The sequence below is a fragment of the Xenopus tropicalis genome, chromosome 6 (assembly GCF_000004195.4).
Source record: "Xenopus tropicalis strain Nigerian chromosome 6, UCB_Xtro_10.0, whole genome shotgun sequence".
NCBI lineage: Eukaryota > Metazoa > Chordata > Amphibia > Anura > Pipidae > Xenopus > Xenopus tropicalis.
In genome coordinates this window covers 123275643-123301091 of record NC_030682.2, presented here as the reverse complement: position 1 = coordinate 123301091, position 25449 = coordinate 123275643, and the positions used below count along the sequence as shown (strand labels likewise).

Genomic DNA, 25449 nt, shown 5'->3' with positions numbered 1-25449 from the left:
AATGGCATATCAGCCACACATGTATTCCTTTTCTATTAAAGGGAGGAACTTGCAGGCTGTATATACATACAATATATAATCAATTGTATAAAAAATTGTTTTCAGACCAGCACACCCTTATTTAAACTTTATGAGCACATTGCACAAAAAAGTTCAATGTTACGGTCCTTGAGAAAGGTCGTAATAAGGACCGAAACGACAATTTTTTTGTGCAATGTTTTTATAAACAAGGCATAAAGTATTAATAGTTCATTAATTATTAATGTGCTGGTCTGAGAATATTGTATATATATATATATATATATATTGTATAATATTGTATATTGTATATATATATCAGTCCTTGAGGTGTCTGCACAAATTCATACATAGCGGGGGGCAGAGTCAAAATTAGTATACAGAAAATTTATCATAAGACTTTAACACCCTGTAAAAGCAATTACAACTTTATTCTGAACACATTGCACAAAACTTGTCCGACGTTTCTGTCCTCAATAGGACCTTGATAATAGGACCTTGATAATGATATATATATATATATATATATATATATATAGCAAGAGCTGCCGGCACTCATGTCATCAGAAGGAAAGTATGCCTGTGTGCAGTCTTCAACATAAATACACATGCTGATTGAAGCAACTCTCAAAGGACTTATGAAAAAATACAGTTCTTTATTGAAACTGATGAACTGATGATCTGTTTCAATAAAGAACTTTATTTCTTCATAAGTTCTGTGAGAGCAGAGCGGCATCTATCAGTGCGTGTGTATATATATATATATATTCCTGTGTCTCTTTCAAACCCCTGGCTGCTAAGTTAAATCGAACCCTAGCAACCACATAGCAAATAATAAAAAGCGCAAATTGCAAATTGTCTTAGAATAGCATTTTCTTCATCAGGGCTGTCCAACTGAAGGCCCACGGGCTGGATGGGGCCCCCTAAAGAATTATTTTTGGCCCCCAGTCTGTTTAGAGGTTCCACAGACATCACTATATGACATCATTTTAATTTAATCCGGTTCTCCAACATACAGTATTAAATATAACCGTCATGTAATAGGTTGGACCGCACTTCTCTACATCAAAAGTTCATTGAAAAATTGAACAATCCCTTTGAAAGCCCATTGACTGTGATTACTGCTGTGTGACCAAAATATTGGGCTTTTCTATGGATTGATAATTATTTTCTTTGTTTAAAAACCCACTAAATGCAGTATCCAATTTTTTGTTATATTATGATATATTTGTATTATAATTTTGTTTTTATATGTTGATATATTTGTATCAATCCATTATACTATAATCTTTACAATACGAATATATTACATATGTGGTTTGAGAATATTGTCTTTGAATGTGCTTGTACCCAGTTTACATACAGTTTTGTGTCCTTGCTTATTTCGATTTTATTCTCTTATTTATATACAACAGCACTTTGGGCAGTGATGCCCATAACCAATTGCCATAAATCCTCTATGATATCCAATACAACAATGCCATGTGCCCTCTGGTAGTTGCATCTAAGAGCCCTGATGGGGTCAGGTGTATAAACCATTTCAGTGCTGGTCATTCAGATGTAGAATATATGTAGCACAGCTTACTGCTAATAAGATACTTGCAGGAGAAGTAGCACACTATCACCCGATTACAAAGTGTGTGACGCAGTTATTAGACAATACATTGTGAGGGGCCCAGCCATGGTATATTTGTGTAAGTAAATGAATACATAAATGAACAGTTGCAATGTGCTGCACTGTGTTCTTGCTGGGTACCTGCCAAGACAAATCTCCCATTTGTTTGTAGGGGCACACATTTCCATGCTTTCAGTAGAACTAAGTGAAACACAGCTGCCAACAAGGAAATATAGTGCACGACTCTTATTCGCAGCCTGCAAGCCTCACGTGTGCGAACACTCGCACAGATTGGCTTCCAACAAAGCCAAGGCAGGACTATGGAATATGTTACTGTATGTTACTTCATTTGAACACGTGTCCTGAAAGTGCCTAGTATGCAGAAATCTATAGACTGAATGTATAACTGTCCAGCCATCCCCTGGGGCTTCTGTGCTTTGGCCGCTGTCACCTGTCAAACGTCAAATCATAGGGCTGTTTTGGCACAGACCAAAACACAGTGTAGCAGAACCTTTAGTTAATTAATAGGGGGGGGAATGAAAAATACAAGTCACTGAAGCCTATGGATTAAAGCAATGCCATGGGCAAAGTGGTCATTTTAGTACAGCCCGCCATGTTTTTATCACTCTTCCCCCAGGGGGGTTTACTATAACTGTCTGCAATAGTGTGCTAAGGGCAAGAATAGTTCCTGGGCATGAAGAGATGAGCAAGAATAAAGTCACCAGAGGCTGGCACTTGCCTCCTGCATGAGAATGTGCCCAGGCAGCAATGACCTAATACTGCATAGTAGATAGGGGGTTAGTAACCTGAGAGCTTAAGTCCGTGTACTCCTGGGTGATCTGTAACATAGTTGGACAGGTCTCAATTGAAAGCAGATCATCTGTATATAGCTACAAGCCAAAGCAGCCACTTAGCAGCCAGTCATGTGGCTAGGGCTTCCTGCAAGGGGTTAAGTGTTGTGAGCCCCAGCCTGTGTGCCCAGTGTGCCAGTGTGCCCCTCTCCCCACAGCCCAAGGTGCTGCACTGCCACCATTCATTCTGCCTGAAACTGAAAGTAATGTGCACAGACGGAAGTTCCTATGGGAAAAAAAAGAAACAAGAGAAGCCCATAAGGAGGGTCATTTATTGAGTTAAATGTTATTCGCCCATGGCGCACAGCTTGTAAGCAGAGAGCAGCGCTCGGATCGCAAGCGACTAACTGCTGCTGCAACCACACTGCTCTTCGCACGGACATGGATCGTAAGGAGAGGACGCAGCTACTCTGCGACAATGAAACATGAGTGAGTGGCGGCAGCAATCCTTATCAGCTTCCAGACAATGTTAAATGGTAAGCGTGTGGCATTATGAACAACGTGTCGGGGCGGGTTACAGGACACACTGCCTATATCCAAAGTCTGCCTGCCGTGTGCCCAAGCCTACAGACTGTCGCAATGCGATTCCACACGTTGTGAGACTCTGTGTGTCTCTGCACTTATCGCTGGGCTACTAACAGACAGCATGCCGTGTGGGGCTGGGCACAAAGTGGGGAGAGCGATAGTTCACCAACAAAGTAGGAGTTGGCTGGCAGAGCCGCAGGCATGTACGCGTCAGGCAGACTTTGGTCGTGCTCGGGGCTCTCAGTGACTAAAGATCTCCCTTAGTGTCATTCCTTACCTGCCACACGGGAGCCTCTCTGTACAGTCCTGGGGGTTATCGGAGCCTTTAGCCATTCATTTATCCCTTCCAGTTCGGTAGCCTTTCCTTCCCAGAGCCTTTTAGTCCCGAAGCATTCCCTTTGCCAGAGCCTTCCATTCCCCCGAAGCTCTTCTTTCCTAGAGCTTTCCATTCCTGTTGCGTCCCCTTCCCATAGGCTTCCTGCGGTGCCAGAGCATTCCCTCCGTGCCGGCTGCCCCACTAACTGCCAGCTCTCTGCCGCTGCTCCCAGTCAACTGAAAGTCCCCGCCGGCTCTTCGCTCTTTTTATTCACAATAACTCGGGAATTTCCCCAGGTTTTCAAAACGAAACTTTTCCTCCTACGCCTGTTCCTTGTAACCAGCAGCGCTTATAGGAAATCACAAGGCACCTGTGCAATTAGAAATAATGGGAAACCAGCTGGGCACAGTTGGCACAAAAGGCAATTTTTAATCTTTGAACAGTATAACAGTAGCTTGTCTGCGATAGGAACCTGCTATATTCATGTACCCTTGCCCATATTAGACCAGCATACTAACCTGCCATGAAATGCAAGTGTAATGGTGATGGAAACCTGAGTAAAATGGTAATTCATTCTAAGCAAGTTTTATCCAATATATATTTATTAACAATGCTATTTGTAAATGGTATTGTGAGCAGTGTTTGTCCCTTTCTGCACTGCTGGTTCTGCCTCACCACACAATGTTCTACTAATCAGCTGGCTTTAGCTACATCCATTCAGTAGTCAGAACCACCAGGTCAGAGAGTTGAGGGTCGGATAGACAGTGCCATCTCTAGCAGTTATATTTACAAATATCCGTGAAACCATTGAACATTTGCAATGAGTGTATGTTGGAAAGTTGCAAAATGCTTACAATTTCATTTCTCTTTATTATGTGTAGGGATCCCCAAAATTGGGTCCCCTAGGTTGGTTGCCCCCAGGACAGACCCCAAGGGAGGGTAACACTTTAGTAGTGGAATACCCTGGGTGGTTGGCACTATAAGGGTTAACAGGGAGTTAGCTTCCCTGCAGTTCAGTAGTTAGGCCACAGGGTGCACGCGGTATATAAAGCTGTGCAACCATGTGCCTGGAGGTCTTCCTGCCTGGGACCCCTCTGGCTAGAGGATAGTGACAGGCTGGGTTTAGAGAGGAAGATATCAGTCATAGGCCACTCTAGGAGTGGCAGACAGGGTATTTAGCTGGGCAGCTTGGCCCCACCAGGAGACAGATGAGATTAAGATCTCCCAGCACTGATAGCTGGAGTCAGGGATACAAGAGCTAGGAATAGGAGTGTACCTAATCTGGGGGATAGCTGGTCGACATTTCCGGGGTGAGGTCTCCAGGGGGTGTCTGCTCGGCGTGAGTACCGGGGGTAGCCCTAGAGAGGGTATCTCGGCGTGAGTACCGGAGGGAACCTCAGAGGGAGGGTCATTTGGCTGGAGTGTGGCCGGTATCCCAAGAGAGGGGGACATCCAAAGCCTAGAGAAAGTATCCTGACATAATCTGTATCCTGTATGCCAAAGCTGTCTACCACTCTGCCAATAAACACAACACTTGTTCAGCATTACATCAGTGTGTGTGTGTATCACTCCTGGAGGATTCGCCTGCCTGGTAAGCAACTACCCCAGGAAGGGGGCAAGGTACCAGGGGTGCTGGGATCCCCTTAAACAGGAGCATAACATCAAAGTCCCGGGAGGGGAGCTATAGTTCACACTATCCCTATCCTGGGTGGAGGCACGCCAAAGAACAAAGTAATAGCTGTTCCCCCATAGTAAGCGGGGCTCAGGACTCCTGGAAGCGCCAAATAGAGAAACACCAGCAGGGAGTGCCACATCTATTTATAAAGTGGGCTACATTTGGAGGCACTGCTGAGATTTCGAAACAGCAGCAAAAGAGAACAGCAAGTACAGTACAGCATTTGGGCCTAGTGTGAATTGGGAAGCCTGACCCCCGATTGGATTAAAGCTTGGGCACCCTGTATCTGTATCCAGTGAGGGATAATTGGCGCCAAAAGAGCTGAGGAGTTGTTCTGGGCCAACCAGATTGCAGGACTGTGGCGCCAACCAGATCCGGGAAATTCCCAGGGAGGCCCCGTGAGGGAGAGGGGGCAGAACATTCCTGATTGTTGGAGCCACCCCTAGAGCGACTAGCCAACCGTGTGGCTGGATAAGTGCGCCAAACTGATTGGGCGTGACTTGGGCGGTGACGTCACCGCGGCCATTTTGGAACTTGGCCAGAGTGAGTTTGGCTAAGCTAGCGTGAGGAGTTGCTGACTAACAACTGTGAGACCAGCAAAGCATCCACAAGAGGGAAAGAAAATGGCCACCAGTGAGGAAAGGTCTCTTTGCCCCACACCATCTCCCGACCCAGTGGGAACTGGGGAGCCGGGGTTAATGCCGAGGGACACTGGCCGACGGTTCATGTGGTCCGGAACCTTCTACGAGAAGAGGGTGAACGGAAACATTCCCCAGATGATACCCCTGTGTGGGGGATGCGATGGTGAGGTGGTCGGGGGTATGATGCAACCCGGGGCGAGGTGCCCACAGTGTGATCGAACCTACTGGTATGGGCCGGCGGATATGGATCCCCCGGTGGAGAGAACCGAAGAGGGGGAGACCCTCTCTGAAGTATTAGAGGAAATGTCCTTGGAAGTGGACGAGCCTGACAAGGAGACTGATGACCCCGAGGGTATCAGCGATCGTGGGACCGGGGACCCGAGCCCCACACAAGATCCCCCAGAGGACGCCTGCGCTCCCACTGAACCACTTGCAGTGGTGGAAGCGGCGGCGGATGAGGAGATAGGCGCTCCCGCCATTCCAGTGCTGGCGGTGGCAGCGGCCGGGGACATGGAAGGTCAGGAGGAACCAAGGCCACTAATCGTAAAGGAGGCCCGGGTGAGTCTCCGTAAACCCTGGCCAAAGTGGGGGGGTAAAGCAAAGTTTCACCGGTGCTATTCGGGGTCCCGCGACCTAGATTGGGAGGAGTTTATGGGTCCCCCATCCCCTGCTTTTGATGAGTCGGGACGGGAAGAAGTGTTACCCCCCAAGTCCTATCTACAGACTCTTAAAGGGGCAGTGGCCAGCATAGAGACCCGTCGCCATTATGGGGACAGTCCCAACCAGTCTTCTAGTGAGACCCCTCCAAGTTGGAGCGATCAAGGGGAAGGAGACGGAGAGCGTGCTCTTAGCCCGCCGATGGGGGGCCCCACAGGTTTCCTAGCCCCTACTAAGATAAGCAAGGAGGAGGAGAAGTTTTTCTGGGTACTCCCCGGGGAAGCTAACCCTGATGTATTCAAGTCGGTGTCTCGAGTACAGCGCACCATAAATTTCCGGGTGTACCGCATGTGGGGATACTATATGCCCTACGCCCCCCTCTGGGTCTTTGAAAGAGTGGAAAGCATGCTGGAGGAGTGGGTGGTGGAAGACATAAAACGTAGGGAGAAGATGCCCCTCAATATCCTCAGTCACCCCGAGAGGGCCAGGCGGATGCAGGCTTGGCAGTATATCCGTAAGACTGAGAAAGAATGGTGGTGGGGTCGCACTATCATGAAGCACGCCGTGCACAGTTGTGGTAAACGAAACCCAGGGCCCCGGTTGTTCAGCACTGAGGCATATCTGGAAGATGGCCGGATGGTGGAGAAGCCACATCCACGGTACTACACCTCCTATGAAGACGTACAGCAACGCTTCACATACCTCGTGTGAGGAGGCCACAGCCAAGGGTGAATCCCTTTAAGTTTAAAAAGTTGATGGTGAGTGACGGACTGCTCAGCCATCCCTCCCAAATAGGGGGAGAGTCTGCTGTTGTGGGGTAAAGGCCCCGAAGTTCTGGCCCTAAATGAGGGTAATGCAGCTGCCGGCTGGCGCTGCTCAGTTGTGTGCATATACCCACCCGTTGGTGGAAGACTCCCTGCAGGTGCTGATCGCCTGGGGAGTAGGACTCCCTCAAGGAGGAGGGGGGAGGAGGATTCCGGAAGGATCTGTTTAATAAAGTTTTAAAGTCTGCCTTAGAGATAATTGTCCCGTGTATTTCTGAGTATGTGTGCAATTTCTTTCAGGAAAAAGGACTTTGGGACTTATACCAAGACTTTGGGAGTTGGGGGAGAGGTAAAAGTGGGTTTATTGTTTCTTTCCCCGGTAATTTAGGTTTCTACGCAGACATCGTGAGGGACCGTGGAAAAAGTGTTTGGTATAAGCAATGTGTGGGTAAAATGTATATGTTTTGGTTAAAGGTATGTCAGCCGGGAGGTGACATTTTCCGTCAAGGGGGAGAATGTAGGGATCCCCAAAATTGGGTCCCCTAGGTTGGTTGCCCCCAGGACAGACCCCAAGGGAGGGTAACACTTTAGTAGTGGAATACCCTGGGTGGTTGGCACTATAAGGGTTAACAGGGAGTTAGCTTCCCTGCAGTTCAGTAGTTAGGCCACAGGGTGCACGCGGTATATAAAGCTGTGCAACCATGTGCCTGGAGGTCTTCCTGCCTGGGACCCCTCTGGCTAGAGGATAGTGACAGGCTGGGTTTAGAGAGGAAGATATCAGTCATAGGCCACTCTAGGAGTGGCAGACAGGGTATTTAGCTGGGCAGCTTGGCCCCACCAGGAGACAGATGAGATTAAGATCTCCCAGCACTGATAGCTGGAGTCAGGGATACAAGAGCTAGGAATAGGAGTGTACCTAATCTGGGGGATAGCTGGTCGACATTTCCGGGGTGAGGTCTCCAGGGGGTGTCTGCTCGGCGTGAGTACCGGGGGTAGCCCTAGAGAGGGTATCTCGGCGTGAGTACCGGAGGGAACCTCAGAGGGAGGGTCATTTGGCTGGAGTGTGGCCGGTATCCCAAGAGAGGGGGACATCCAAAGCCTAGAGAAAGTATCCTGACATAATCTGTATCCTGTATGCCAAAGCTGTCTACCACTCTGCCAATAAACACAACACTTGTTCAGCATTACATCAGTGTGTGTGTGTATCACTCCTGGAGGATTCGCCTGCCTGGTAAGCAACTACCCCAGGAAGGGGGCAAGGTACCAGGGGTGCTGGGATCCCCTTAAACAGGAGCATAACATCAAAGTCCCGGGAGGGGAGCTATAGTTCACACTATCCCTATCCTGGGTGGAGGCACGCCAAAGAACAAAGTAATAGCTGTTCCCCCATAGTAAGCGGGGCTCAGGACTCCTGGAAGCGCCAAATAGAGAAACACCAGCAGGGAGTGCCACATCTATTTATAAAGTGGGCTACATATGCATAATTTTTTTTTTTTTGGTTTTCATTCATTTTAATTTATGAAACAGCGAAATCAGTGGTCTACAATGTTCTTTTATTTTTTTTGGTTTTTCAGTTATTCAGCTTTTTGTTAAGTAGCTCTCCATTTGGTATTTAAACAGCTATCTGGTTGCTAGGGTATTTTTTTACCCCAGTAACCAGGCAGTGGTTAAAACGAGAAATTGGAATATGAATAGGAGAGGGCATACACAGAAAGATAAGTAATGAAAATTAACAATAATAATTAAAAATGTAGCCTCATAGAGCAATAGTATTTGGCCAATAGGGTCAGTGACCCCCATTTGAAAGGTGGGAAGTGGCAGAAAAGAAAGGCAAATCATTTAAAAACTATAAAAAATAAATATGAATAATGAAAACCAATTGCAAAGTTGCTAGGAATAGGGCATTCTACAACACACTAAAAAGTTACATAAAGGTGAACCGCCCCCTTAAGTTACTCATAGCAACCAATCATTGCATTTCTTTCACTTGTGAAGTGAAGTCATCTTGAAAGTCATCTGATTGTCGGGACGGTGATTTGTTGGGCGCATTTGCTTGTTGAGCTGCCATAGCTGGTGCTATATCTGGGCCTACTTATTAATGCCTGATCAATAATCTACACTGGAAAAATGATGGAAACGTTAATAAGTCTTCCAATTTATTCTCTGAGTGTGAGATTCAAAAGTGTCAATCTTTTAAGGTGATCAACAAATTCACCTCTGTTTCCACACTTATAAGCAGACACTTTGAGGCGGCACTAAGGGTTAGCCATAACCTGGGATACATACTACTAGCTTTATGTGAGAGGTGCAGGAATCCAGGGCTTGGCATGTTAACTGAGATTCTTCTAGTAACAGTGCCAGACAGCTCATAATGAAATATATTGATAATAAATAGCATTCCGGAGGATATTAGGGTTTAAACGTCAAATGAAAAGTGAAATGTGTTTTGTTGTTACTTGGCCAAGAAATTAATCATCTAACAGTATTCCAGATACCCACATGCCCTGGCAGGAACTGGCATAATTGGTGCTTGTTGGAAGGAAACACTGGGAAATCACCTCGATGATTTATAGTCAATGAGCATAATCTGTCCGGCCACTAAGTACTGGGAAATATGTGCTGTCGGCTACCAGCTGTATTTGAACTACAGTTCCCAGAAGCCACTTGCTTTCTATTTTTTAGTCAGTAACAGGTAGACGCACCTTTTAATCATTGGGAAATTAGACTACTTCTGCAGTCCCTGCAGCCAAACTTTAAATGGAAAAAAATGTCTGACTGGCTAAAGCTATATAGATCAGTGCTGTCCAACCATTTCACTACAGTAGGCTGACCAGACTAGTTTTATCTGATGGAACCAGTTCTGGTCAGGATGAAGCCACAGTGTGGAGAGGGAGCTCAGAGTTGGCTGCCGTGGGTTGGCATGTGATATCATGCTGGCATTGCAGGAGGGCTGCCAGCAGCCGGTTACTGCGGTGCACTAATATCTAATGGGTTTATTGTACAGTGTTAGATGGTTTTCTCACTATCTTTTTATACAGTAGTAGGTCTGACTGAATTTGTGGGATGTGTGGGTGAATCTGAGTTCTCTGTAGTGTCATTGCTGACATTAGAGGAAGGCATTATTTGCCTTTCCCTTCTGCCTCTTTCCAGCTTTTCAAAAGGGGGTCACTGACCCCAGCAGCCAAAAACTATTGCTCTGTAAGGCTACCATTTTCTTACTATTGGTATTTTTATTGCCATCTACTATTCATATTCCCATCTTTCGTTTAAACCACTGCCTGGTTGCTAGGATAATTAAGACCCTATCAACCAGATAGCTTGCAAAATACCAAATTGAGAACTGCTAAAAAAAACCTAAAAACTAAATAACTAAAAAACATACAAAATAAAAAATGAGATTGATATTCTATTTGCAATGTCTACATCATATTAAAAGTAAATTTAAAGGTGAAGTAACCTTTTAAGAAGCACTTGCACCCTTGGGAAAATGTATGCTTTTATTTTCACACCGGATTGAAAACCTTCAAATGCACACACGTACAAACTGCAAAGAAGTGGGCCACTGAGGCCTCTTTTGCACTTTACACACCGCTTGGTGCATTGTAAATGATCCCTTAGGTCTTTCCTGGGGCGCTTGCCTACAGCTATTGGGGAACATGCAGAGCAATTTAAGAAACCTTTGCCTGATACATAAAGGCCCCACACCCTGTTTTTTTTTATATAAGATCATGAAACTAGGATTATGTAAAAAGGGTTCATAAACACTATCTGAACTTCCAAAAAGAAAAATATACAGTATGTACATATATTATTGCACAGGCATACCCAACCCCTCACTATAATAGTCTGCCTCTGACTCACAGTGTCCATGTCCCCAAACCTTCTCTTGTAAAGACATCTGGGATACTAGGATTTGAAGTCCCTCTGCTTTCCAGAGAATCTGAGCACCACCCACCATGGGAATCTGAGGGACTTCAAGGGAACTTCTTTCCTGGCACTGCTGCTTTCCAACTAGAACATCTGTTACATACGGCCCTGTTTCTTAAATGAGTCCTCGCTGAAGTGATGCAGGAAGGGGGCCCTGGAATAGAACGAGGCAGGAGTTGAGGGTACGGGGGCCATGACAAGGCTAGGAAAAAAAGGCCCGGGAAAGTGTTGTGTGCTAGGGATTATAGGTAGATTGTGGGGGGTTGGCTAAGAGGAGGAAAGAAAAGGATAAGTGGGGAGGAGCCCAGAGGAAAGGTGCCATTTTGTTTTCAGCAGCTCCCACCCGCCCTCTCTTATTTGAGGAGAAAAAGGAGTGGTAACAGGGAAGATGTGAATGAGAGGACCATAGTCGCAGCCGGGGATTCCATAGCTAATGGAGATTCAGGCAGAAGGCTAGGCCTGAGGCTAGGAATTACAGCCATAGGTTGGTAAATGGGGCTGTGGTGGTTAGAGAAAGGGGGTTTCTAACCTCAGGGAACTGATTGCGGTGGGGCAGGTACAGCTTCCACAAAGCAGCCTTCAGTGGCTTATTGTTATTATGTTACCAGGAGACTAAGTTATGTTATATGATGACATTAATATGTTATTGTTCAATGGGGTTGTGTGTAATAATGGCAAATTTGATACCATTGCAAATAAACGGGCTGTGGCCTTTTCTATCCACAAAGGTTGTCATGTGAGTGTATTTGATAGGACCAAAAGAAGTAGAAGTAGAAGAGAGAGGGCCACAAAAAATTGCCCTTGTGTTGTGGTTGATCTTTAATACAATGCACAAGGAGCGCGTTTGTCTTTTGCTAATACCCATTGATATCCCTTTCTTGGGTTGCCTAGGTTTATTTCATTGTACCGAGGCTTGCTATTGCCTGCAGCACATCCAGCCCCTTCTAAGGAAATCTGCAGAGGAATCCAAATAGGAAGAATTGTAGGATCTCTCTCCTTTTATAGACTGGGAAACTAGGAAATACCCATAACACACTTAAGGCAATGGGGATGCTTACCCTTCCACAGGGCATAGGTTATCTCCAGGGGGCTTCCTGATGAGCAGGGGACATTAACCATTTAGATCCCCTACAGTTACTTAGAATAATGTGGAAAAACTTTGTCTTAGTTATCTCTTTTAGTTGCATGAATACCAGAAAATGAGGCATATTTAGTGGTTGTTATCTAGATTCCTAGATTTTATTGCAACTAGGGCAGATAAGAAAGTATAAATGCTAGAGCTTGTGTGGTGGCAATCAGAAAGGAGGCTCTCTCCTAGCACCCCTGGTCACCTAATAATGTGCCGGGGTAAGGTTTTGAGTGAGGGAGGTATGATCTGCAGGGGAAATTTTGGTTGCCACCACACATAATCAAACACCACTTGGACCTAGAGTTGACACCTTTTTATTTCTTGAAGACTGGGTGGGGGACGAGACAGGTGAAGGGTGGGGCAGGTGATGTTTAGTACATGAAAATGAAGGTACTGGGCTATATTATTGCTTTAGAGAGAAAAAAGTTGGCCTTGTCGAGACATCAATTATCCGGAAACCCGTTATCCAGAAAGTGCCAAAATATGGGAAGGTGATCTTAATGGAGATCCAAATTACATAAAGATCCATTACATAAAAACCCCAGGTCCTGAGCATTCTGGATAAAAGGTCCCATACCTGTATTATATTGTCATTTTTTTGTAGTCCTTCCAGATGTTTAGTACAAATTAAATATAAAGAATCTTAGCAAATTGTTCAGCCTTATATGTATAGATTATTGTAAACATTTATATTCTTTAATATAAGCAGGCGCTGCCATTCCATATTGCTCACTCATTTAAGGTGGAATTAAAAGAATCCAATATTGGATGTGGCAAAAAGCTTACTTGGGTTGCTAGGCAATTATACCTCTTTAAGGAATATTATACCTCCAGAATGAATACTTAACCAAGAGATAGTTTATATTATGTTAAGTGACCTATTAAAGAATCTCACCAAACTGGAATATATAAAATATTTTACATCCTTTCCCTTGATCCACCATTTAGTGATGGGCTGTGTGCTCCCCCAGAGATCACCTGACCAGAAATAATGCAGCTCTAATGGTAACAGGAAGTAGTGTGGGAGCAAAAGGCAGAACTCTGTCCATTCATTGGCTGATGGGACCTAGCATGTATGTGTGGCTTGTTTGTGTGCACTGTGAATCCTATGATCCCAGGGGACGGCCCATAATTCTTAAAATGGCACTTTTCTATTTAGGATTAACTAATGGCACATACTACTAAAAAAGCATATTTATATGAAAATGGTTTATTTAGATGAAGCAGGGTTTTACTTATGAGCTTGTTTATGCAATATATTTTTATAGAGACCTAAAATGTTTGGGGGTATAGTTTCCCTTTAAAGATGGGCTCCCCTTTTTTTACTTAGCAATAATAACTATTCAAGTGATTCCAGTCAGAGTGTAACCAGTAGCCCTGCTCATAGTATTCCTGAGTTTTTGGATGACCTGGTGACTTTACCTTTACTTGGCAGATAAATTGGTATTCTTTCTGATTGTATAAAAGTCTCATACATGTTTTTCCCTCAACATGATTAGTTTGGCCAATTCATGGGTTAAAGTGATTACTGGGTTAAAGTGCTGAAATGACCTACTGAACCATAAATATGTAGTTGCCAATAAAAAAAAAAGTGCTTGGCAGGACATAACTGAATAAGTAGGATATGAGTCCTTTAAGTACATCCAGTTCATTCACTCCTCCAGTAGCTGCTGATGGCTCAGACCAAGTATCACTGTGCTCACTCACTAAATTCTTCAGATTGTTATCTGATATGGTGGTTGAGTGATTTTGTGTCTAGTATTGTGGCCTATTAGCTACATAATGAAAAGCACATGACAATTGACATGATATACTGTACATACATGTTATACATGCTATACTGGTTCAGCAGTTACTGGAAATACACAAAGCAGGATTTACCACACGTAGAAGGCCGAGTGCATTACAATCGCCCTGATAACTCTGGTTCCCTATTTTCAGGTACTGTCAGTTGATTCACTGCACTGCGGTTGGGCAATCATCTATTAGACTGACACATTATACAACAAAACGGCTGCAGGAGTTGCATAACAGACAAAATGAATCACTCTTCTGAAAGTATTCCTTTAAGTCTAAAGCATCTGGACTTTGAATTTTCTTGAAAATGTTTCACCATTCATCCAAGTGGCTCTGCATTTGACCCATTAGGTTGTAATACCATACGTTGCATGCTGAAAAACGCTTGTCGAGAATTCCCCCCTCACTACTGTACAATCCTCCCACTTGTGTCTGCACCGGGAAGCATTGAATACACTTGGGTGCAGGCACATGTTGCCGATATCCACCAAAGATGCAAAGTCTCACGTTTTTTGGCGGATATTGACTACTTGTTTAATGCTTCCCAGTGCAGACACAAGTAGACATTTTTTCAAGTGTAGGGGTGTATTCTCTGCAACATTTTTTTCCGCCTTGCCAAAAATGAGCTACATATGGCATTAGGTCAAGTCTTAATATTTCTGGTGTGCTTGACCTGTGGCGGGAAGCATTTGTGAACAAGCTTGGACAGATGGCCTGACTTTTCATTTGACTGATATGATAACATTTTCACACATGGCTCCTTTATGTTTCCATAATTTTTGTTGAATAAATAACAAAATAAAACCTGTTATGTGTTATTCAGTTCAGTAGTTAGACTTCTAATGACTTTGGTTGCACAACAGGATAAACTACCTTGTTTCAGGCTTGTAGCCTATTGCTCTATATGCTGTATCTATATGATATGTATGTACTTGATGTGCATAATTTCTTTAAAATGCCTTACACAATAAAAAGGGTTAAATGGGTCTTTATGATAGCCAGAAGCTAGGGCATGGTTGCCACTGCTATTTTAGTCATGTGAGGGCGGCACAAGTGGGGGCGGCACAAGGTGAAGCAAACATATGTTAGCTCTGACATCCACCTTGACACGAAGGTGAGTACTGTGCTGCCTTTGCTCATTTTGCTTCACATGACCAATGTTCCCTTTAGCTGTGCATACACGTTAGAGCACCCAACTGGCCAAAATACCAGTTCACACAGGGCCACCATCAGAAAGTTTTATTATATGTGGCCCCCATTAACAAGTGCATAGTACCAACATTTCTGGCCACAATCTTTGTCTATGGTACATGAATGAGAAACAGCAAGTAGGTAGGTTTTGCTAGGATAAAATAAACTGAAGGCCAAATAGGGATTGGTTAGAATGGCCATTTGTTCTCAAAATTTTTTCTTGTGCCAAGTGCATTGAAGTCAATGGGCATTTCAATGTTTAGTGATGTAATTTCTGTCACATGATTCACTGAAACATGTGTGTTATAATAAATAATGTACCCCCTGATATATGACCTGTATATGGTCACAGACATAAAATATCCTTATAATTTAGCCTGCAGCCCTGTGCTTTATGTAGTCATTGAACTCCTTAGTGCATTTTCATGTCTTATGTTTTACAGTATGGGGTACATTATTCCCTGTAAATGTTTACTCTCTGACACAAGAGAGCAACAAATATAATGGTATAGTTTACTTTGTAATCAAACTGGTATATAATAAGCATAAGGTATATGTTACCTTACTCTGTATTTTCTTTTTTTTCCAGTTTTCCACAAATATAACATCTCCATTTCAATTACAATAATATTTCTGGTGCCATTTGCTACATTTGCTTGTGAAACGAATATGACTGCAATACTGGTGCGTTACAGTAGGCTTCTTGAACCTCATTTCAAAGATGTGGTAGGTATATGTATATATATATATATTTATTTACTGACATACAAAGAACATTCGGAACTGCCACCATTTTAAATAACACACAATAATAGAACAGTGAATGCTATTCTGACTGTTTGGGCTTTCACCTGGAACAGAGAGAACAAAATAAAGGTGGCCATGCCGTATGTATGTATGCATGTAGGGTGTCAGGCTGCTGGCAGCCCAGTGCATGGCAGCCTTAAGAATTCAAAAAGCTACCAAGGATCCAAGGTGTCTCCGCTGAGTGTTGTGTAGAGTTCCTAGCAAAACAATATGCAAGGCAAGATACAAAAAACAGACTAGCATTTGATTTTTCTCAAAGAATGTTGGAGACGCTTGGTCTTTTGCCTTACAGACATAAGGTCAGACAGGAAATGCCTGGTGTTTAACACAGAACAAACAACTGGCCAACAGAAAAACCACCTCTGATTCCACTAGATCACTGCACAAAGCAGCATATTATTCCCCATTGTTTCTGCTTTTGGAGATAAACTGGAAAATGTAATTAAATGTCATAATGTCAGTAATTAGAATAATTCACTATATGACCATAAGTATCTGGACGCTCGGTCTAACATGACATGCTGCCAGCTGGATCTGGAAGCAATGTCAGTGTAAGATCTATGCCTAGGCAGAGTGGGGTTTGTATGGGTGATTAGAGGCAAACAAACCACCAGGTAAACCATCACCATGTACAATGCTAAGAGCCAGCTGGAGTGAAGGTCACTATGGGATTTCACTATCTGGGATTTGACAGAGCCATGAGATCACTACCTGCCTAAATGTTATAATATATTTTATATATATATATATATATATATATATAGTTTAATGGAGATGGGATAATGGTCTGGGGCTGTTTTCATGGTGTGGGCTAAGACTCCTGGTTCAATTGAAAGAACATTTCAAGGCTACAATTACAAGCTTGTAACTCAGTGACAACAGTTTGGGGAAAGCTCTGTTTCAGTACAATAATGCCCAAATCCACAAACAATGATTTTGCTGAGTTGGGAGTTGAAGAACTTGCCCTGACCTTAATCAGACAGAACATCTACGGGATAAACTGAAACACCAACTACAAGTCAGGTCTGACCCCCAACATGAGTGCCCAACCTCATTAATACTCTCGTGACAATGTTCCAAGAGCTTTGGCAGAAGAGTAGAGGCTATTATAGCAGTGAAGGGAAGATCATATTATTACCTTGGTTTGGGAATGAGATATTGAACAGGCAGGTGTCTAGGTACTTTTGGGCATATATTTTATGCGCAATGTGGATCCATGTTTGATTTGCCTGAGTATAATATAGGTATTGCAGACACACAAAAGTATTTATTGACCCATGTTCCTCTGAGACCAGATTACACCAGATTACATGTGTAATGTATAGTGGACATGCTGGGACCCCCACAAAAAAAATCTTCAGAGGGGCCTGGTGGGAATTGAAAGCACCCTCCCTCCCACCCATTCTGCACCCGCCCCTCCCGTTTTGCACCCGCCCACGCCTTATGCCCCCCCTGCCCACCAACCCCTCACATCCCAACTCCCCACTTTGCTCAAGTCCCACTCCATGCCTGCTAGCTTTCAGATAGAATTAGCTTTGGTAAAATATCTATTTTACCAAAGCTAATTCCCTTGTTGTGGAACATAATCAATGATGATATGAGCAATCATAGATGTGAAAAGGTAATTGCTCTGTAGTTTTAATTAGCATAATTGAGGGAGTAGAAGGGTGTATCCAATAGATATATAAATTAGATAACATGCTGAGCAATACAGAAGGTACAGTGGATCCCTGCTCATTAGAGCTTACAATCTAAAAGTTTAAAAATATTTAGGACCAATAGTGACCTCCTATTAGAATGCTGGTTTAAAGATTACTATTAAAATGTATATATGAACATACTGAATATGAACAGGTATTTAGCTTGATATAAATCTGTATTTTCTCACTTGACTTTTGCTGTTAAGAAATTAAGCTGCTGAAATAACAACATATTGGATAGCCCTGGTACATTTTAACAGATATTGCCCCATATTCAATTTCATGAAAAGACTTTATGTTTACAATGTGAAAACTTAGGGCTCTGGCACACGGGGAAATTAGTCGCCCGCGACAAAACTCCCTGTTCGCGGGCGACTAATCTCCCCGAGTTGCCATGACCCGCCATCCCACCGGCGGCGCGATTTCCCTAAATCGCGGAAAAAGACTCGCGAGTCTTTTACGGCAATTTCGGGAAATCGCGCCGCCGCGTGTGCTATCCCGCCGGCGACTTACATGTTCGCCGGTGGGATGGCGGGTCATGGCAACTCGGGGAGATTAGTCGCCCGCGAACAGGGAGTTTTGTCGCGGGCGACTAATTTCCCCGTGTGCCAGAGCCCTTATAGGCGAGATTCAATTTAAGGAGAAAAAACTTTTCTTCAATAGATGGGGTATATTTATCATGCTGTGTAAAAAGTGGAGTAAAACAATACAAAACATAGCAGCCAATCAGATGCTTTGCTTTGGTTTTCTAACTGTTGAAATCGAATTGCTGATTGGTTGCCCTGGGCAACATCACCGGGAATGCTTCACTCCACTTTTTACACAGCATGATAAATATACCACAGTAAACTTCAATAGAGTTTTCATGTGATAAACAGTGAGATTTTTTCATTGAATGGCTCTATGAGACAGTCTGTAACTGAATTAGCAAATAAGCTTTTCTCATCAAACTGAATCTGTTCCAAAGTATCCAACGTCTCAGTATAAATGCTCAGTATAAGTCCTGTGAGTATTTTGTGGTAAAGTATGTGCTGTTTATTTGATATTACATTTTCTATTGAAGAGACTTTCATATTTGTAACTAGTATTAGTAATATGAACATTTTTGGCTACTGAAGGGGAGGTCCACCATTACATTATCCTTTGCATGTCATAGATGGACCTATCTAAGAAACTTTTCGATTGGCCTTGATGTTCTTATTCTTGCTTTTTCTTTACTTAAAGGAACAGTAACACCAAAAAATTAAAGAGTTTTAAAGTAAAAGAAATATAATTTTTGTTGCCCTGCACTGGTAAAAGTTGTGTGTTTGCTACAGTAACACTACTATAGTTTATATAAATAAGCTGCTGTGTAGCCCTGGGGGCAGCCATTCAAGCTGTAAAAAAGGAGAAAAGGCACAGGTTACATAGCAGATAACGGATAAGCTCTGTAGAATACAATAGTGTTTTATCTGTTATCTGCTAAGTGCCTGTGCCTTTTCTCCTTTTAATGGCTGCCCCCATGGCTACACAGCTGCATTCTTTATATAAACCATAGTAGTGTTTCTGAGGCAAACACCCCAGTTGTACCAGTGCAGGGCAGCACTACATTATATTGGAATTTCTTTTATACACTTGAATTTTTTGGTGTTACTGTTCCTTTAAGCTGGCTAGATTTCTTGGTCACTGACCCCGGCATTGAGAAATCCAATTGACTGTGAGGCTTCCTTTTTTTATTTTTTCCTGTTTTCATTTTTATAGTCTGCTGTGTGCCTTTGCCTTTAGATCCTCTGTTATTTCTCTCCCCTAGGGATATGTGCTGGTATAGGTGGCCAGATTTCCAGTCCTTTCTCTCCCTGCCTGCCCCCAGCTCAGTGTATTTGCATGTGTGCTGTTCCCCCTTCTGGACTTCTTTTATTGCGACAGTGGGGTCCGAACGAGCAAGAAAATGACACATGCACAGACACCAGTAAGGAAAAGGAAAGTGATGTCTATGGCGTGAGTGTTAGTGACACTGTCCGTCTACTGGGTCCATAGTTGTCGGGTAATTGACCCCTAGCAACCAGATAACTGTTTCAAGCCTGAGCTGCAGAACAAAAAATCTAACTATTTTGAAAACCAGAAAAATGAATACTGATGAATAATTGCATATTCTGCTGTTTACACCACACTGAAAGTTAATTTTGAGCAACCCTTTTAATGGCTTTTCAGCGTGAACAAATAAATCACTTGGGTTATATAATGTATATCATTAAAGATAAATATTGGTATCTTTTACTTTGCAATACAGTGTAAAATAAAGACTCTCAAGATAAGTAGAAATTTACCAGTGGAAATGTTGGGTCTGTGTGGCAAGTTCCAAACCATTAGATTAGGGGGTGGAACTCTGTAGATAAATAAATATTGCTTTATTCATTCTTCCTGACACTTGAGGAATCTTTAAAGTGGATTCTTTAACGGTGGAACACCATGCAATGGTAGTCCATATTTTTCTGGCCTTCGGGTGGGGGGAAATAGGCAGATGGGGCAGGGAAATGGGCTGGCAGGGTGGGGAAATGGGTGGAGCACTGGGGAAAAGGGTAGGGAAATTGGTGGATGGAGATGGGCCTGTTCCAATAAGGGAAATGGAGAAGGTGAGGAAAGGGAGGGGTTTATAGGGTATTTCAAGTTTACCAGCAAGTACATTGCCAGTAAACTTTTAATACCTGCCCCGGCTCTAGTTGGTGGTCAAATACCAACCAGGTGGAAACCCTATAGAATGGGAACCATTTTCAGTACCCTTAAGGTGGTCATACACGGGCTGATTCTAGCTGCCAATATCGGTCCCTTAGACTGATTCAGGTCCGCATCAGCTCGCTGAACTGTTGCTCGTTCCCGAACTGACTGCGCCCATTACCGTTGTTTTAATTCGATTGTTTGGCCCCGGTATTAGCTTAAATTCACCCGATAGGTGGGGATATCGGGAGAAGAGCGGATCTTAACATGTATGGCCACCTTTAGACAAGAGAAAAAAAGATGTTGAAACACTCAAAAGCTGTTAGCATACACAATATTATAAATACTAGGGGCATTTTCGTGTCTGTATCTGTCTGTTCCCCACTTACTTTAGTAATCAGTCTGGGCAAGTGTGGGCAGAGGGGCTAGTCAGTGTATTTAGTGCAACTGCTAAATTAAGTTGAATCTCAACTTGAAAATACAAATAATTCAGCTTCTAAAGTTACATGCTTTTTGCTGCTGCTGGAAAGGTGCCACCTGAGGTAAAAAAATATTTTCACTTGTACAATATAGGAATAACTGGTATATCAATTCATATGATTTTGATCTTGATTTTTGAACTTGTGTGCAAGCACTTGTTTCAATTTATTTTCTATTTTTTGTTTTTCTCAAATGTTTTCTCCAGTCCCATAGTAATATGTGCACCCAAATGGCATGGGATTTGTGCCACCTATAGATCTTACCTTATGATTATGAAAAAGAAACTTTTTAACATGCAAATCTAATTTATTTAATTGCTAGCACCAGTAAACTTATGTGCAAGAAACAGCATTCCCCTTTACAGGGAAATAGCACATGGGAAATATTATGGGAATGAATGTGGGCTAGTATGTTTTTCTGCACTACTTTCTAATTTGCTCAATAGGCACCCACACAATAACAGGTAGCAGCTGCCAGTGGGCCGATGGTTTCACAGCAGTAAACAATGATTTTCAACAAAAGGATCTGTCAATCCTGTGACAAAATGTCATGCTATAAATATGAAAGGGCTTATTTTATTATAGGTGTAACCACAAGGCACAAAATATATGCTAATTTGCCATTAATACATATTGGTTATGCTCCCTCTAATTGTGCCCATGCATAGTCGGATATTGTCAGCTGAACTGTCCAATCTTAACCAAGTTGGTATTTTGTCCATGGAATAATATTTTTTCAGTATCTGTTTAAACTTATATTAATCAAGCCAGACAAAGAATTATGGTCACCTGAGGACCAGTGATCATTGTTGTCTGAACACTGCACAGGCCCTGGTGTTTTAGTACTGCACTCCAAGCCTCAGTTTGAATAAATATGTTTAAACAATCACATTGATTGGGGTGGATTATTTTCTTGTGACTCTTATGCGCTTTTGGGCCCTCACTGTACTGTTTAACCACACTGTATCCCATACACTAAGCTTATTTTCAAATAACTTAGGTGCTAGTGGTTCTTAACACAAAATGACAACTCTTTATTGAACTGATGGCACACATTTCTTTGTGGGTGCTGTGCTGGTTACGATAGTACAATATCAAACCAATAAATGCATCAGATACTTCCTCACAATTGTTGGTATCCACTCAGTCTCAGCTGTTGTGTTCACAAAACCCAAAGGTAGTACTGACTGCCTTGGTGTAACAATCCCTAGTGCTAGGCAAAGCTTACAGTAGTGTATTACTCCAAGAAGTCCCTATACTGGTGGCATTGACACTGCAGGGTGCTGGCCTTTTAGTTGATCCATTCATTTCTAGATCATGCTATTACAAATCTATTCTTGCACCTACTTCTCCTTATGGAACCTACCTGTGTCCCAGGCCCTTCACCAGCAAGCAGGGACCAACAGAGACAGAGCATGTGGTGGCTCCCCTTTTGTAAACTAGAGAACCCCCACAAAATACTGAATTTCCAAGGGATATATTTCCCCCAACTGAAATACAAGCCCAACTCTTTTCTGTATAAAACCCTTCTAGCGACAACTAAAGGTTGGAAAAACCTTTACCTCCCTACAAAACTATGTCTAATTGGCCTATACAGCAACATTTATAAACATTTATAATTATCAGTACCCTTGTACTTAGAGTACAGAGATAATTCCTTGCTAGAATTACTATTCATCTCTCTATATATGCCATGGGTGTGGTGGCAGTGTATGTTGGCATTGTGTAAAAATGGGTGTTTTGGAATAGATTATCTCCTATACTATATGTATTATACTCTATACTGTTAATGCTGGAGGGTACCTATGGTGGCATAGTATGGGACAACAGGATAGACATTTTTGGACATTTCGCATACCTCCCAACCGTCCCGCTTTCAGCGGGACAGTCCCGATATTTATAGCACTGCCTGCTGTCCCAGATTCATTGTTAGATGTCCCGCTTCTCAGCGTTGCCATTTAATTGGCTGTGCCTGCTCTGCTCCGGGGAATATAGCCCGCCCCGTTAACTCTTGAATCTCCCCTGCTACCTCAAGCTCACAGGTTTACCTTGATGTTTAATTTTCCTGGGAGGAGCATTTGTGACAGGCAAGGGTCAACTATCTGCATTGGCTCGCATTCCTCTCCTTGGTCTTGCTCACCAGGTCAGGGGCTGAGGGTGCGCTCTGTCTTTTATCAGGCAGAAGAGGCTGCTGCCTTTATTTGTGTGCTGGGCAGTTTTACCTTTCCACCCCTAACATATCTCTCACTCCTGGGAATCTCTGGCAGAGCACAGCATGCAGGAGAAAACAGAGGTATCGCTGATCCGTTCATAAAATATAGCAGACATTTAAAAGGGGCCCTTATAAGTTTGGGAACCTTAAGCTGGCCTTGTTAATATGGATAGAAATTCTAGTGGTACATTAATATTGTTTTGCTTTCAACTGATTAAGAATAGAAGGAAATAACACAGATTTATGTACCACTGGAATTGGCCCTGTTTATAACTTTGGAAAATGCACAGAACTGTTGGCATGTCTGAAGTTGATTGGTAATTTTACTGGCATGTCTGGGGTTAATATGCCCGTTATCAATTTAATGTAGTCATGCTGGCATGTTTGAAGTTAATATGTCCTTTATTCTTTTTATTTAGTGATTATACTGGCACACTGTAAAGTGGGTTTGGCATGTGGGGGCGTAGCCACAAAGCAGGCGTGACAAATTTTTTTTTGCCGCACTGCCCACGTCACATTTTTTTGTCCATCTTTCTCTTAAAGGAACAGTAACACCAAAAAATTAAAGAGTTTTCAAGTAAATGAAATATAATGTACTGTTGCCCTGCACTGGTAAAAGTTGTGTGTTTGCTACAGTAACACTACTATAGTTTATATAAATAAGCTGCTGTGTAGCCCCGGGGGCAGCCATTCAAGCTGGAAAAAAGGAGAAAAGGCACAGGTTACATAGCAGATAACGGATAAGCTCTGTAGAATACAATAGTGTTTTATCTGCTAAGTGCCTGTGCCTTTTCTCCTTTGAATGGCTGCCTCCATGACTACACAGCTGCATTCTTTATATAAACTATTGTAGTGTTTCTGAGGCAAACACACCAGTTGTACCAATGCAGGGCAACAGTACATTATATTGGAATTTCTTTTATACACTTGAATTTTTTGGTGTTACTGTTCCTTTAATGAAATGTTGGGAGGTATGCATTTGCATGGAAACAACTTGCATACACATTCTATGAAGGGATGGGAACCTACAGAAATCCATCTACACTCACCCCCACATTTGTCACTATAAATTCATATATGTTTAACTTAAATTTATCTACAAGAGAAGTGCATTAGTGTGTGTGCAAAACATGAATAAATGTTAATAAGCACAAAGAAAAATCATGTGACCTTTATTTTATAGGATTTAACTCAACATGACTTTACTGGGATGTTTCAAAATTATTGTGCGACTCCCACTGAGGAATGAAGTAGATAAATAGCTGTGTAGGTATTTTTGTCATTTGGTATAGAAAATACAACCCACTTGTGTTGAAGATTATTATATAGGACAAGAAAAGCTAATATAGGGGAGTGCCAACATGTTAGTTACCCCTCAGCTAATGTTTTTCCTGCACCTTTATAACTAAGGGATGCCATCATATTATTAGTAGTTTCCCAAATGCTTCCATGTGGCTCCTTTACTTGCTGACTTGTGATTGTGCACAATAGCAAATGTTCCTAATTTACTATACTGCAAAGGCACAAGTCTAAATGGCCTCAAGGGAGCCCTGGGAAATATTACAAACATGGCGTCATGGTGCTTAGTTAGAAAGACCAATTGTTTATGAATAGGAGCACCAGGAAAAAACAAATTAGCAAAGTATTTAAAGAAAGGTGTAGTATGATTATATATGGGCAAGAAATGTGCAGCCCCCTTCACTTTCCAGTCCATTAAAGGCGAGTAAAGTAATTTTTACGCTAAATAAATGGTCCAGTTTAGGTGTAAAATGGGGTCTAAGGCCGATGCCACACGTGGCGTTTTTACGCTGCGTATTTTCTCAGCCTAAAAACTCAGCACAAGCCACACAGCCCCTGACTATGGCGTTTTTCAGCCTAGTACTGGTGACTTGGCAAATACTGTTTCCATGGTGCTAATAGTGCAAAATAGTAAAAAATGCCGCGTATTTCAGCTAGGTCTGGCAGCTACCTTTGTGTATACATAGGAATAGCTTGCTGTGCAAATACTGGCGTATTTCGCCCAACGCATGAAAAATCCGCGCTAAGGTGTTTTCTAGCGTATTTCCGCATTGTGTGGTTTGCTTCGCGTCTTTTCAAGTTATTTCTATGGATGATGATATCGGGCGTTTTTCAGCCGCTGAGAGAATTAGAAAATACGCAGCGTAAAAACGCCTTGTGTGGCATCAGCCTAAAATCCTATGTTAAAAGGAGGAAACATACAAAACAAAAGTTGCATTTTAATGCCATTTCTACAGCAGCTTTATGAATATACCCCCTACACCTACAGTCTGAGAATTTTGTATATACAAATGATCAAGCAGCATTTTATAATCAGTATGTTTCCTGACCCCTAATGGCAGCAATGCAAAATGCACCAGAGAGTTATGAGAGCTGCTCTGCCCCAGAGTATGGTCCTGTAGCTGGGAGCTCCGATTCCTCCTGAATAGGGTA

At 42.7% G+C, this 25449-nt stretch overlaps 1 protein-coding gene across 1 annotated transcript in view; it reads right to left on the bottom strand.

Annotated features, from left to right (window-relative positions):
• stmn2 (stathmin 2) overlaps positions 1-3534 on the bottom strand; it is a 131013-nt gene extending 127479 nt beyond the window's left edge. The window contains exon 1 of the mRNA XM_031903317.1: positions 3287-3534. Coding sequence (XP_031759177.1) covers positions 3287-3458 — 172 coding nt within the window. The 5' untranslated portion in view covers positions 3459-3534. The remainder of the gene's footprint in view (positions 1-3286) is intronic.
• Positions 3535-25449: the final 21915 nt, after the last annotated feature.